This window comes from Aquarana catesbeiana, linkage group LG12 (assembly GCF_042186555.1).
Source record: "Aquarana catesbeiana isolate 2022-GZ linkage group LG12, ASM4218655v1, whole genome shotgun sequence".
NCBI lineage: Eukaryota > Metazoa > Chordata > Amphibia > Anura > Ranidae > Aquarana > Aquarana catesbeiana.
The window spans coordinates 216,030,670-216,045,602 of NC_133335.1; the positions used below are offsets into that span (position 1 = coordinate 216,030,670).

At 44.6% G+C, this 14,933-nt stretch overlaps 1 protein-coding gene across 1 annotated transcript in view; it reads left to right on the forward strand.

Moving 5' to 3' along the window:
- USP36 (ubiquitin specific peptidase 36) overlaps nucleotides 1-14,933 on the forward strand; it is a 72,705-nt gene that overhangs the window by 29,193 nt on the left and 28,579 nt on the right. The window contains exons 10-13 of the mRNA XM_073606685.1: nucleotides 644-784; nucleotides 3,300-3,400; nucleotides 7,267-7,405; nucleotides 7,567-8,166. Coding sequence (XP_073462786.1) covers nucleotides 644-784; nucleotides 3,300-3,400; nucleotides 7,267-7,405; nucleotides 7,567-8,166 — 981 coding nt within the window. The remainder of the gene's footprint in view (nucleotides 1-643; nucleotides 785-3,299; nucleotides 3,401-7,266; nucleotides 7,406-7,566; nucleotides 8,167-14,933) is intronic.

A 14,933-nucleotide genomic window follows, 5' to 3' on the forward strand; every position in this document is an offset into this window, starting at 1 on the left:
ATCACATTTTTTATTTAAAGAAAAAAAATAAATGAAAGACTGTTTTGACGATTTTGCTTTTTTTTTTATATGCTTTGTTTTGGCCAATTTGTTGTTGGGCCGTTGAAAAAATGTAAATCGCTGCAAAAAACACACTACTGGTTAATCTGCAGCTTCTCCATTGAAGTCTATTAAACCAAAAAAGCAAAAAAAAAAAAAAAAAAAAAAAAAAAATATATATATATATATATATATATATATATATATATATATATATATATATATATATATATATATATATATATATATATATATATATATATATTGCTGGAAAATAATGGTGACCGCACAAAATATTGACACTTTCGGCCCAATTTGGACATTTTCACTTAGGGGTGTACTCACTTTTGTTGCCAGCGGTTTAGACATTAATGGCTGTGTGTTGAGTTATTTTGAGGGGACAGCAAATTTACACTGTTATACAAGCTGTACACTCACTACTTTACATTGTAGTATGTGTGTGTGGTGTGTATGTATGTATATATATATATATATATATATAAAATGACTGTACATGTGCACAAAAAAAACATTCTAAAGAGTAAATGACAAAAATTCTTAAAGTACATAAATGACATTCCACTTTGCTTCCTGTCTTCTGTAGGATGTCGGTTACCCAGAATTTTTGAACATCCGTCCGTATATGTCTCAGTGTAATGGAGACCCGGTTATGTATTCTCTCTATGCAGTCCTTGTGCATTCTGGGTACAGCTGCCATGCTGGACACTACTATTGCTATGTGAAAGTGAGTAGTATTGCATATCTTTTACTATGTGAAAATGAGTAGTATTGCATATCTTTTATGTAGTCTTAGGGCTCATGTCAATGGGCGCTGCTTTTCTAGATTTGATGTACGTTTTGGAATTAAAGTTAAACGCAGGTTTAGTGACACCCCATTTGACTTTCACTGTGCGCCACACATGGCAGTTCAGAGGTTACTTTTGACATGCTTTGTGTTGTGCTGTGTTCCTGGAGACACAGCATTTCCTATTACTCGCTTGCCGTTCAGCCGCCGCAGTCATACTGCAGTCCCTTTAATGGCTATAGCAGGCGTGCACACGCCGCCAGGGCCAATGTGCGTGGCCGGCAGCCGCGATGTCCGCTGGTGACCCGCGATCGCTCCACATAGAGCCAGAACGGAGATCTGTTAATGTAAACAAAGCAGATCCCCGTTCTGTCAGGGGAGTAGAGAGAAATTGTCTGTTCCTAGTGATCAGGGACAGAGATCTCCCTCTGCTCCCAGTCAGTCCCCTCCCCCCACAGTTAGAAACGCCCTCCTAGGGAGCACTTAACCCCTTGATCGCCCCTTCCCTGCCAGTGTCATTTATTCAATAATCAGTGGATATTTTTAGCTCTGATCACTGTAATAATGTCACTGGTGTCAAAAGTGTCCGATGTGTCTGCCGCAATGTCGCAGTCCTGCTAAAAATCGCTGATCACCGCCATTACTAGTAAAAAAAAAAAAAAAAAAAAATTATAATAAAAATGCCATAAATATATTCCCCATTTTGTAGACCCTATAACTTTTGTGCAAACCAATCCATATACTCCCCTCCTCATTGGCTGGGACAGCAGTGTGGTGCCATTGGCTCCCGCAGCTGTCAATCAAAGTCAGTCAGCCAAAGAGGAGAGAAAGGGGTGGGGCCCGGCCGTGACTCCGTGTCTGAAGGATGCTGTGACTCGGCTCGGGTGCCCCCATAGCAAGCTGCTTGCTGTGGGGGCACTCGACAGGATGGAGGGGGCTGGGAGCACTGAAGAGGAACCCAAGAAGAGGAGTATTTGGGACTGCTCTGTGCAAACCCATTACACAGAGCAGGTAAGTATAACATGTTTGTTATTTTTAACTTAAAAAAAAAACAAGACTTTAGGATCACTTTAAAATATGCAGCAAATCAGATAGAGCCCACCTCATTTCCAGGCTGGAGGATATCCAGCATCATCTAGTCCTTCCTCCCAGGCTGACTGTTCCTGACCTGCCCTGATCTCAGGTCTTTCAATCATGGAGGATCAGTATCACGTGGGTGGTACCTAGGATGGTCTGCATGCAAATACAGCCTGCCTAAGAATGCCCACTCCTCCATTCTAACCTCCACCTATCAAGGCATTTTCATAACCCCTCCCAAGACTCAGCCTACTTCTTTTATCAGGACTGAGACCTCCTAAGAGGAATACTGAGACAGGGTGCTGTGACGTTTTTAAGAAGCTACGCACAGCACTCTTCTTATAACCGAAAGTAACCGCACTAGTGGAAAATCCAAATACACCAATAAATCTCCTGTTTATGGGCGGGACTTTGTATTAAAGAGGCCGCCGCGTAAACAGGAGATTCTCCTGTATGTAATCTGTCGGCGCTCGTCCCGCCACCTCCCTGTCCCCCATGCATTGATGGCAATGGTGAGGCTGCAGATGGACAATGACCGTTCTTTTGCTTCAGAGTTCTTTATTTAAAATTTTTGTCTTTTTCCTGTAACTTCCCTCTTAAAGTGAAGGTGCGTGTTATAAGCCGATACATACGGTCATAAAAATATTTAATTGGATATGTTTTATAGCAGAAAGTAAAAAAACAAAAGTCTATCTATCTATCTATCTATCTATCTATCTATCTATCTATCTATCTATCTATCTATCTATCTATCTATCTATCTATCTCATATCTATCTATCTCATATCTATCTATCTCATATCTATCTATCTATCTATCTATCTATCATCGATAGATAGAGCTATATAGATAGATAGAGCTATATAGATAGAGATATATATCTCTATCTATCTCTAATTTTTTTCTAAATTATTATTGTTATTTTTTTGTTTATAGCGCTTAAAATAATAAACGCAGAGGTGATCAAATACCACCAAAAATGAAAAATTTGATTTGTCTACGGCGTTGCATGACCGCGCGATTGTCAGCTAAAGTAACGCAGTGCCGTATTGCAAAAAAATGGCCTGGTCATGAAGGGGGATAAATCTTCCAGAGGTCAAGTGGTTAATATTACTCTATTAACTCTGATCACAGCCCGCTCTCCTCTCTCTCTTTGGAAACATTAGTACAATCTTGATTGGGTTTCATAGACCATGAACAGCGCTCTGGCCTCCACAATAATGCAGCAGCGGCTTCCTGGTCGTCGGGTTGCCTCCCTTAGTTGCCATGGGAACCTGGTGGCCTAGATTTATTTAGCTTTAGATTGATGCCTGTTTGAAAGCGCTAAGAGACAGTACTGTTGTCAAACATATCTGACGTTGATTTTTCTTTTCTACAGGCCAGTAACGGGCAGTGGTATCAGATGAATGATTCTCTTGTTCATGCCAGTAACATCAAGGTTGTTCTGAATCAGCAGGCTTATGTACTCTTCTATCTGAGGTAATGTTATAGCAGAACTATGGATTCACAGCAGCTCTAAAATAATCACTCCAGCAACTGCTGTTTTGTGTTTTATTTGCTGTATGAGGATAATGAGGTCCATTAACCACTTAATGGCCACCCTATAGCAGGTTTACTGCTACAGGGCAGCACCTGTGCGCCGGATACTGTGTATGTATATATCGGTGATCTGGCTCTCCTGGGTAGGGTGCGCATGCCCGCAGCCGGCGGCTTACTGTCACTGTAATCACACAAAGCAGGAGCGGATCGGTGGGTAGGGCGGACTCTATGTCTGCTGGCACCCACCGATGATCCAGCAGAGAGGCAGAACGGAGGTCTGCCTATGTAAACAAGGCAGATTGCCGCTATGTCAGTAGGGAAGGCATTGATCTTGTGTTCGTGCAAAGCAGGGACATGAATTCATGCCTTTCCTTAGTAAAAGCACCTCCCCCACTGTAGAAAAACACTGGTTAGACTCACATTTAACCCTTTGATCACCCCTGATGTTAACGCGGAGGTCCGCCCAGAAAAAAAAAAAAAAAAAATGAAAAGCCAGCAGCTACACATACTGCAGCTGCTGGCTTTTAACAATAGGACACTTACCTGTCCTGGAGTCCAGCGATGTCGGCACCGCAGCTGATGGTACCATCAGCTTTCGGGTGCTGCCCTCGCCATTGCGGGTAAGGGAACCCGGCAGTGTAGCCTTACGGCTTTAAGCCGGGAACCCTACTGCGCATGCGCAAGGCCCCACTCTTCTCTCCTACTGGCTCCAGCGACAGGGGGAGGAGGAGGGAACCCCGCGGTGACGTCATGGGCCATGAAGCGGACTCCCGGAAGTGGGAACATGATACCTGTCAAAGACAGTGGGTTTTGTTTTGTTTTTTCATTTTGGATAGAGTAAGGAAGGGTTTTTTGTCTTTTTTTTTATTTATTTTTTATCTGTATCCCATTTTGAAAAATTCCCTTCATTTCTTGTCCCATAGCCAACAAAGGAAGTTAAAGAAATCCTTCAAGTGAGGAAATCCCTGTGTGTCACCAGAACTAGTGTCCCCATTGGAAGATTTCCCCTCATTGCTCTGATGTCAATCCAAAATTTAGGATTTTCTCTTTCATTCTTGATAAGTGTAACCAGGACAAATGAAGAGGGTGAATGGGGGCACACATCGCAATAAATAAACTGCCAGTAGTTCTAATCCCTCTCCACTCTATCCAAAGTAAAAAAAGTTCTGCTTTTTAGATGCGCATTAAAGAGGAGCTCCAGGCTCCCCCCCCCAAAAAAATTAAAAGTCAGCAGCTACAAATATTGTAGCTGTTGATTTTTGGTAAAGGACACTTACCTGCTCCTGGATCCAGCGATGTCTTCGCCCGAGCCGATTCTTCAATCAGCTTCTGGTGGAGGCGCCGGTATTTGAAGTAAGAGAAACAGGAAGTAAAGCCTTGCGGCTTCATAGCCATTTCCTATGGCGCATTCTCCAGTCGCACTGCGCCTTCTGACTGGTCCTGTAGACTTCTGGGACTAGTGATGTCCCATAAGATTGCGAGGAATGGGGGGGGACTTACGGCTTAGTTTGCCACGGCAATCTGAGCCGGAATTGGGAGCGAGTACCTGTCAAAACCAGGTACCCACTCCCCCTCCTCCCCAAAAACTGCCAAATGTGGCAGTGAAGGGTGAAAACAAGCAGAGCTTCCCCTTGAGTGGAGCTCCACTTTAATGAGAATATTTCATTTTGCCCATTCAGGGCAAATTGTCAGGTTCTCTAGACCAGTGTTTCTCAACTCCAGTCCTCAAGGCGCCCCAACAGGTCACGTTTTCAGGATTTCCCTCAAATGAAACAGCTGCAGTAATTACTTAGGCAGTGAAACTGATCAAATCACCTGTGCAAAATAATGGAGAGCCTGAAAACATGACCTGTTGGGGCACCTTGAGGACTGGAGTTGAGAAACACTGCTCTAGACAGGGCATCCAGCACCATCCATTGATCATTGTAGTTTGACTTCGAAATTGCTGAGTCTAAACCCTGTCTTAGCTCCCTGTTGAGGACTGTGAAGGTAGGTGAGGAGCGCTCTGCATGAATAAGCTCTCGGAAACTTAAGAAGCAATGATCGCTTTTAGTATATGACGTAAATCATAGTTGATGCATTTCAGGGGGTTATGGCTTCTCCTTCAGGGCTTTGGTAGTGTTAGATCTGCTGTTTATGGGCGCTGCAGTCTTTGTCCTGATATAATGGTGTTCCGAAGTCAGACACTCCAAAGCACCGCTATCAAATAAGGACACAGCCGATGACCAGCATATCTAACACTACCTATGCCCTGAAGAAGGGGGAGCCCTAATCCTCTGAAACACTTTGGCTGTGTTTTCTGTGTGTCAGCTTAGAAACACCCGGCTCTGTGTTTTCATTAGAGCGGATAGCAGGCTGCCAAGATTCTTTTGCAGTAGAAAGAAAAAAGATCTCCATGTCTCTGTTGTAAACATTGCACATTTATTTTTCCACGATGCCTATAGCTACAGAGGTAATTGAGATCATTTTTTAAAGGATAAGTTCACCTTTCATAACATGTTACACCTATATTCAGGGTGTAACATGTTATGAACGGACCTACCCCCGCTGTGACAACTAGCGGGGATCTCTCCCCCCCCCCCCCCCCCCCGCTCGCTGTTGCAATTTAAAAAAACACGGCCATGCGGGGCTCTGTCCACTCGGCCGCGTCGCTCAGTCACAGTGCTCTGCCCGGCAGTGTCGCTCAGTCACAGTGCTCTGCCCGGCAGTGTCGCTCGGTCACAGTGCTCTGCCCGGCAGTGTCGCTCGGTCACAGTGCTCTGCCCGGCAGTGTCGCTCGGTCACAGTGCTCTGCCCGGCAGTGTCGCTCGGTCACAGTGCTCTGCCCGGCTGCGTCGCTCGGTCACAGTGCTCTGCCCGGCTGCGTCGCTCGGTCACAGTGCTCTGCCCGGCTGCGTCGCTCGGTCACAGTGCTCTGCCCGGCTGCGTCGCTCGGTCACAGTGCTCTGCCCAGCTGCGTCGCTCGGTCACAGTGCTCTGCCTGGCTGCGTCGCTCGGTCACAGTGCTCTGCCCGGCTGCGTCGCTCGGTCACAGTGCTCTGCCCGGCTGCGTCGCTCGGTCACAGTGCTCTGCCCGGCTGCGTCGCTCGGTGCCAGTGCTGTGCCCGGCAGCGACGCTCGGTGCCAGTGCTGTGCCCGGCAGCGACGCTCGGTGCCAGTGCTGTGCCCGGCAGCGTCGCTCGGTGCCAGTGCTCTGCCCGCCCGGCAGCGTCGCTCGGTGACAGTGCTCTGCCCGCCCGCTCCCAAAATGAAATGAAAATCATTTTTTTTAACCTGCAAAAAAAATTAGCATTTTTATAATTCTTTCGTCAAAAAGTGAACTTATATTTTTTAAAGTGATTTATTGCTTCTTCAGATAATGTAAACACTTTAGTGTGCATGGTCTTGGACACAGGTGCACTTTAAAAAGCTTCAGTCCCTTTGCCACTAAATTGGCAAAGTGACATAGTCACTTTAATCCCCTGTTCTCCAGCAGCAGATACCTTTCCTTCATTCCCTTGTTGCTCTGATCGGCTGTCAGGAATGAAAAAAATGGCTTGTTCTTTTCGGTATGGAGGAGCATGCGACTCACTCTGTGTGACAGCTCTGGGGTATTCACCAAGCACCAGCGCAGTCATATAGGGTGGGCTATAGCTCTGTAGAGACTCTTATTTGAGTGACCCAGGGGTTACATGGGCAGATTTTCTTCTTGCAGGTGAATAGATTGGCAGTGGACACACCACAGGTTTGCTTTAGGTTGAACCCTTGAAATAGTATACTTGGTAATTTCTGCTTGTTCTATGTGGTCAGAAATCTTTCTTCCCCAGGCTTCCAGAGTCCAGAAAGAGCCCTGATGGTTCGGCGTGTAAAGTGCCAAATGCTCAAATTTCTCGCCCGAGCTCTGTTCCTCCAACTATCAAGAAGACGTTCTCTAATGGTAGTCTGTCATCCCCGCTGATTGGGAAGGTGAGTGACTCCTACCCTGAAACACAAACTTTTAGGAAATCTGAAGTTTGCAGTCTTCAAGAAACCTTAGAAAACAGCAGGTTATTTAACCCACCTGTGTCTATTGACATTGGGTGTTATTTTCTCCTGTCACGTTCTATCTTCTACCGTCCTACTTCCAGAGACCAGACGGAGTACATGAGAAGAAGTCACCGATGGATGACATTGGGATTCCAGTGTGCCGTACATATCCTTTGGTCAGCGGCAAAGAGCACAATGGAGTTCCCCGCACTAGGCCCCTCAGTGCCAACCCTTCTCCAAAGCTCAGCTCGAAAACCTCCTACTCTCCCTGTCTTTTGGATGATCACATGAGTCGGGTGAAGAAAGCTGCTAACGCCAAGTTCAAGGCATCGCACGAATCGAACGAAGCGAAAATGCAAGAGGACCCCAAGTCTAGTTGGGATACCACCAGCCTGAGTTCGATATCCACCTCCAAAACCTTTAGCGAAAGCCTCGACTCCCAGGAAAACGAAAACCAAAAACTGGAAGAGGTGAAAAATGTAAAGCCTCAAGAACCGCTCCTAAATGAACAGGCTGTGTCACTGGGCACCTCCACAATCAGGAATGTTCCATCTCCATGCTGCAGCCCTCCTATGGAAGCCGATCGGACGGGGCAAAACTGCACTTTAAAATCAAAGTCCCCCACCTTAGCCAGTGTGTGTGAAGCTTTGACGACCATGTCACCCCCACCCGCCAAAAAGCTGGCTCTGTCAGCCAAAAAGGTTAGTTCCTGTGAAGACTTGATCATTTTTATTTTTGCTTTGCTGAACTGTTGAGATGGCCTTACCAAGCTCTACAAAAACAGAGGAAAATTGGTGTCTGCTTAGCTTGAGGAGGTGTGAAAGTGGAAGGAATATTTTGTCTTTTGTGGCTATAAGCCTTCAGCCACTGTATATAGGTGTCCTCTTCCTATAGATGTGTATGTCCAACCAAAATGTATTTTTTTTGGTTTGGTTAGAGTGTGGAAGGATTGCCACCCATGGCAGGTTTTTACTGCTATCTGGAGCTTCCCATCCTACCCAGAAAAAAAAAAATGGACATATATTTTAACTCTTTTGAAAGCTCTTGATGATGAACGATGAAGCCCCTGGAAGCTTGAAAGCACTGATGTAGACACCACTACTCCAATGATCTACGCTAGCTTCCAGGTTCCATGCTGAGCGGCTGCACTCCGAACACAGGAGGCCAACCGCTCAGCATAGGCGCCATTCAGTTCTGCACTTTTTTCAATAAATGTAAAGTGTTCTCTAATCGAATAAAATGGAGAGCGTGACATTTCTGCCCCATACCTGTAATTCTACTTTGAAGAAAAGCCTATGTGTTTTTTTAGTGAATAAGTTGGAGTTTTTGTGAAGTTTGCATGAATGTAATTTTGGTATAATATCTATTACGTGATTTCTTTACCATATATTAAGGATGCACTGACGCCAAGCATTTGCGTGAGTATCAGTACTCGTGCAAATGATACTGATACTTTGCGGTGTGATTTGCGTTTAAAAAAAAAAATAAAAATGAATGGGCGCAAAATGCCTTTCAAAGAATCTCATGCGATTTGAACGGGAATGCGGTACGATTCCTGTCCGAATTGCATGCGATTTCCCCCACTGCTTGTGTGTGTGTGTGTTTGTGTAGAAAAGGAAAAGCACCATGTAATGGGCAGTTTATTAAAAATGTTAGAACTCACATTAAGTACAGTTCAAATACAAAATCTGCATAGGTGTCCCGGTCCCTCCGATGATAGAAAATAACGGCTGCTGGAGGAGATGTAGAGGCGGTCCGCCCCCCAATCACTTCCGCCCTATACCCACGGGGTCCCGGAACTTCTCCTCCAGCCCTGTGAGCACCTCAAGCAGCTGTGATTTGCTATCATCAGCGGGACCGGGACACTATGCAGATTTTGCATTTGACCAGATACAGTATGTACTAAAAGCGGTTGTAAACTGCAGATGTTGTAAAAAAAACAAAAAACTGCAAGGCAATGAAATGTGATGCATACTAGCACATTATGCCATTGCCTTGCAGGTTTTATGAAATACTGACCTTGGAACAAAGGCCTCCAGCGCTGTCACTGCCGAGAGGGATGACATGTTCCTCCGGTCTTTTTACATGGTTACATAGTAGGTGAGGTCGAAAAAAGACACAAGTCCATCAAGTCCATCCTATGTGTGTGATTATGTGTCAGTATTACATTGTATATCCCTGTATGTTGTGGTTGTCCAGGTGCTTATCTAATAGTTTCTTCCGGGTTTCTGCGCCCTGGCTATATTATTGGCCGGAGCCGCGATGACGTCACTCCCACGCATGAGCGCAGGAGCCCTCGGTTCCGACACAAAGCTCTGAATTTCCAGCAAGGTATGCCAGACCTTCAGAGCGATTGCGTCAGTGACATAACTGGCTGCATGCAGAGTAAATATCTCCTAAACGGCGCACGTTTAGGAAGATATTCATTTTACCTACAGGTAAGCCTTATTATAGGCTTACCTGTAGGTAAAAATGACCATGCGGGGTTTACTACCACTTTTAATGTGAGTTCTAACATTTTTTTTTTTAATGCACCCACTAGATGGCGCTTACTTTTCTATACACACGCGGGAGCCGTGGGGGAAATTGGATGCGATTTGGACAGGAATCGCACCACATTCCTGTTCAATTTGCATGCGCTTCTTTGCAGTGCGATTTCCACCCATTTATTTTGTATTGATGCAAATCGCACCGCAAAGTATCGGTACTTGGTAGCGGCGAGTACTTGACCGAAAGTATCGGTACTCATACTCGCCGATAAAGAAAAACCGTGTCAGTGCAACCCTACCATATATGATGATAGTATTTGCAGTTTCTCCGTATACGAGTAAATTGTACTTATATAATGCTGAGATTAAAGTGACCACATGGGATAAAAAAACAAACAAAAAAAAAAAAAAAACAAATGAAACGAAGGGTTCCTATAAATAAATAAAAAAAAAAAAAAAAAAAAAAAAAGGTACATTTGTTATAATTACCCTTCAAGGGTGTTAAAGCTGAGCTCTGGTCTCAAAAATCTTCATGTAAATGTCAATGGCCACATTAGGATATAAATCTTATTTTTTTGTGCATCAAATGCCTTTGTAAACGGATCAGTGACCTCATCAGAGGCAAAGTTTTAGAACTGGATTACTGCACAGATCTGTAGGAAATGCACAAAGCACACCGAGATTCAAGTAAGAATACAGAAATGACAATATTTGCCTCTTCCGGAGTTCAGCTTTAAATGTTTGCTCTACAGACGTTGCTGCTTTCAAACACTTCTGGATCTGCCGGATAGCGTGATCCCCTGCTGGGCACTGTGTTTTTTTCTGCCAGCTGCTGTGGCACTACAGAACACAGTAGTAATGTAGCTGTCTTCAGGATGCCACAATGCCCAGCGGGAGACCGGGCATCCGCCATACATGAAGCAGTCTCGGCCGAAACTTTAAGAGAGTGAAAATGTATCACTCTGCCCAGTGGAAAAGTAACTATAAAAGGTCAACTTTTGGGAGTCTTGGTTTCATTTCTTTTTTTTTTTTTTTTGCAATGTCAACAGGCTTAAAAAAAAAACAAAAACAAAAAACAACCACTTACTGGATAGGTTACCTGCAGGGTCTGTTTTGCTCCCTGGCTGCTCTTATAGTGGTTACAAAAGAAAAATCTGCAACCCTTGGTTATGTATAGGAAAGGTTTTTGCAGGCCCCATAGTGGCTAGCCATGGCATTTAAAGAGGGGAAAAAGTATTTGATTCCCTGCTGATTTGTACATTTGCCACTGACAAAGAAATCAGGCTATAATTTTAAAGTTAGATTTATTTTAACAGTGTGAGACAGAAAAACTAGAAAAATATCCAAAAAAGTTATGAATTGATTTGCATTTTAATGAGTGAAATAAGTATTTGACCCCTTCGCAAAGCATGACTTAGTACTTGGTGGCAAAACCCTTGGCATTTACAGAGGTCAGACGTTTCTTGTAATTGGCCACCAGGTTTGCACACATCTCAGGAGGGATTTTGTCCCACTCCTCTTTGCAGATCCTCTCTAAGTCATTAATGTTTTGAGGCTGACGTTTGGTTACCTGAACCTTCAGCTCCCGCCACATATTTTCTAGCTACCGGCTAGGCCACTCCAGGACCTTAAAGCGGTGTTCCACCCAAAAGTGGAATTTCTGCTCGTTGTACTACAGTAAGGCTTCACTGTAGGGTTCCCTTACTTGCAATGGAGGTGGCAGCACCCGACAGCTGATGGAAACCTCATCTGCGGTGCCGACATCGCTGGACTCCAGGACAGGTAAGTGTCCAATTATTAAAAGTTAGCAGCTGCAGTATGTGCAGCTGCTAGCTTTTAATTTTTGCAGCGGTGGGCAGACCTCCACTTTAATGTCCTTCTTTTTGTGCCACTCCTTTGTTGCTTTGGCCGTGTGTTTTGGGTCATTGTCATGCTGGAATACCCATCCAGGACCCATTTTCACTGCCCTGGCTGAGGGAAGGAAGTTCTCACCCAAGATTTGATGGTACATGGCCCCGTCCTTCGTCCTTTTGATGCAGTGAAGTTTTCCTGTCGCCTTAGCATTAAAACACCCCCAAAGCATAATGTTTCCACCTCCATGTTTGACGGTGAGGATGGTGTTCTTGGGGTCATAGGCAGAATCCCTCCTCCTCCTCCAAACACGTTGAGTTGATGCCAAAGATCTTCATTTTGGTCTCATCTGACCACAACACTTTCACCAAGTTCTCCTCTAAATCATTCAGATGTTCATTAGCAAACTTCAGATGGGCCTCTACATGTGCTTTCTTGAGCAGGGGGACCTTGCGGGCGCTGCAGGATTTCAGTCCTTCACGGCGTAGTGTGTTACCAATTGTTTTCTTGGTGACTAGGGTCCCAGCTGCATTGAGATCATTGAGAAGATTCTCACGTGTAGTCCTGGGCTGATTCCTCACCGTTCTCATTGTCTTGTAGCCCATTCCAGCCTTGTGTAGGTCTTCAATTTTGTCCTTGACATCCTTGGACAGCTCTTTGGTCTTGGCCATGGTGGTGATTGCTTCTGTGGACAGGTGTCTTTATATATAGGTAACAAGCTGAAAGTAGGAACACTCCCTTTTAAAAGAGTTCTCCTAATCTCGGCTCGTTACCGGTATAGAAGACACCGGGGAGCCAGAAATCTTGCTGATTGATAGGGGATCAAATGCTTATTTCACTCATTAAAATGCAAATCAATTTATAACTTTGAAATGTGTTTTCTAAATTTTTTTGTTATTCTGTCTCTCACTGTTAAAATAAATCTACCATTAAAATTATAGACTGATCATTTCTTTGTCAGTGGGCAAACTTACAATATCAGCTGGGGATCAAATACTTTTTTCCCCTCACTGTATCGTGGCTTTGTGCATATTTTCTTTATTTATATTGGATATTGTTGCTATTGCTGATCACTACATTTGGAAATGCTAGCTGCCTGGCTATCATGCTAATCCAGTCACCTATATTTTCAAAGCCAATGACCCTGATTAGCTATGTAGATTGAGTTATGGCTTTGCTGGCTGTTTGCTTGTTCCAGGAAAGTAAGTCTAGAAGCCTTAAAGGCAGAGAATGAAAATGACAACCAGCATTCTCCAGAAGGTGATCATTAGCAGCGGCCTACATATTTTTGGGACTTGTAACACATTTTGGTTAAAGCCCAAATTAAATTTTTTTCCCTGTTTTTTTTTTTTTTTTTTTTTAGATAGAGTGGGGAAAAATTGAAGTCTCTGTCAGATTTGTATAGCTGTCTGTGTCAATATAGGGAGGAGATTTAACCTCACTTCCTGGCAGGACAGGAAATAAGAATTTTTCTTTTTTAGTCCATTGAAGGACACAGGAAGTCTTTAACCTTCGAGTTCTACTGCTCCTTACAGCTGTTTTCACACTGGGGCGGGCGGGCATTGACTGTAAAACCCTGCTAGTTTTGGCATCGCTTTACTGTTGTTTTAGCGGCGCCATTTGGCCGCTAGCGGGGCGCTTTTAACCCCCACTAGCAGACGAAAAAAGGGTTAAATGCATCTGTGTATCACCACTGCTGAAGCGCTTTGCAGCGCCCGAAAGGTGCTGCTTGCAGGACTTTTTCTAACGTCCTGCAAGCGCACCGCCCAAGTGTAAAAGTATTCTGGCTTTCACACTGGGAATGCAGAGGAGGCATTATTCATGCGCTTTTCAGGCGCTATTTTTAGCCCAAAAGTGCCTGAAAAACTCCTCCAGTGTGAAAGGGGTCTACAGGAGGACTCAACAATGGCAAACAAAATTGTAGGCCAACACAGGATAACCCCTCCTACTACCAGCTCTGTTTTTTGCTAGTTTCTTAGGACGATGGTTAGCTTTTCTTCAGCTCTGCTCTGTTAAAGACTAACCGATTTGCTATCACCTCTTTTTTTGATTATTTTTTTCTTTAGTCAAGACTCTTCTCTACATGGAGCTGATCTCTTTGATTGCAGCCATCTAGCCTAGTGACCCTCATCCTGGCTTTGGAGTGCTGCATGTAGGAACTCTTTCCAGGTTCAGAGTCACTAATATTGCCTTAACACTTGCCCTCTCTCTGTAGGCTCACTCTGTAAGAAGGTCGGTTGGGCTGATCTACAGGAGCTACCTAATTGACATAGGGTTGCTGTTTTTTGCTGGTTTCCCCTGGGAAGAGCCCTCTCTCTTACCTGCAATGCAAAATGGAGTAAGCTTCTTTCACTGCTACTCCTGTATATGAAGAACCACGTGGAATTCTGATGTTCGTCCGATCTTGTTGCCAACCTACAGTGGCTTTGATGACATTTGGCCATCCTACCCTCACCTACAAACCAGCTGTGTCAGGGCTTCTTGTGGTACCTGAGGTTTTGCCTTTCTGCCACGCGATTACAACATGTCTGACTCTGGACACAGAGTGCACAATCTCGCTGTACTACTTGCTCCAATCTCATGCTCTACTGATGACTCTGGGGCTTTTCGCTGCTCACCTTCTGGTGGTACTGGCATCTACAGCCTGGAATCATGTTGTCCTCTTCTCCTAGAGCAGTGGTTTCCAAACTGCTGTCCAGGGGCCAGATGCGGCGCTTTGCTTGCATTTATCCAGCCCCTTGCTTTTACCAGTGAAGGGTACAATTCCTCCCAATGACTCCAATGATGGGGCCTATTCCTACCAATGACATCAACGATGGGGCACAGTTCCTCCCAATGACACCAATTATGGGGCATAATTCCTTTCAATGACATCCGTGATGGGAGATTGTTTACTCCCACTGATGCTGAGACGTTTTGTACTCCTAAAGTCCACAGTCTAGCCCCAGTACAGTCTGAAGGACAGTAAACTGGCCCTATGTTTAGAAACTTTGGAGGCCCCTGACCTAAAATCTATTTCATCATCACAGGCCTCTTTAGCTGTGCGGGTGTGGGCTGTTCATTTGCCCTTTTGGCTAAGGTTTTTTCTACACTCGTGCAAGAATTTAGTGCCTAAATCACCCGGTTCT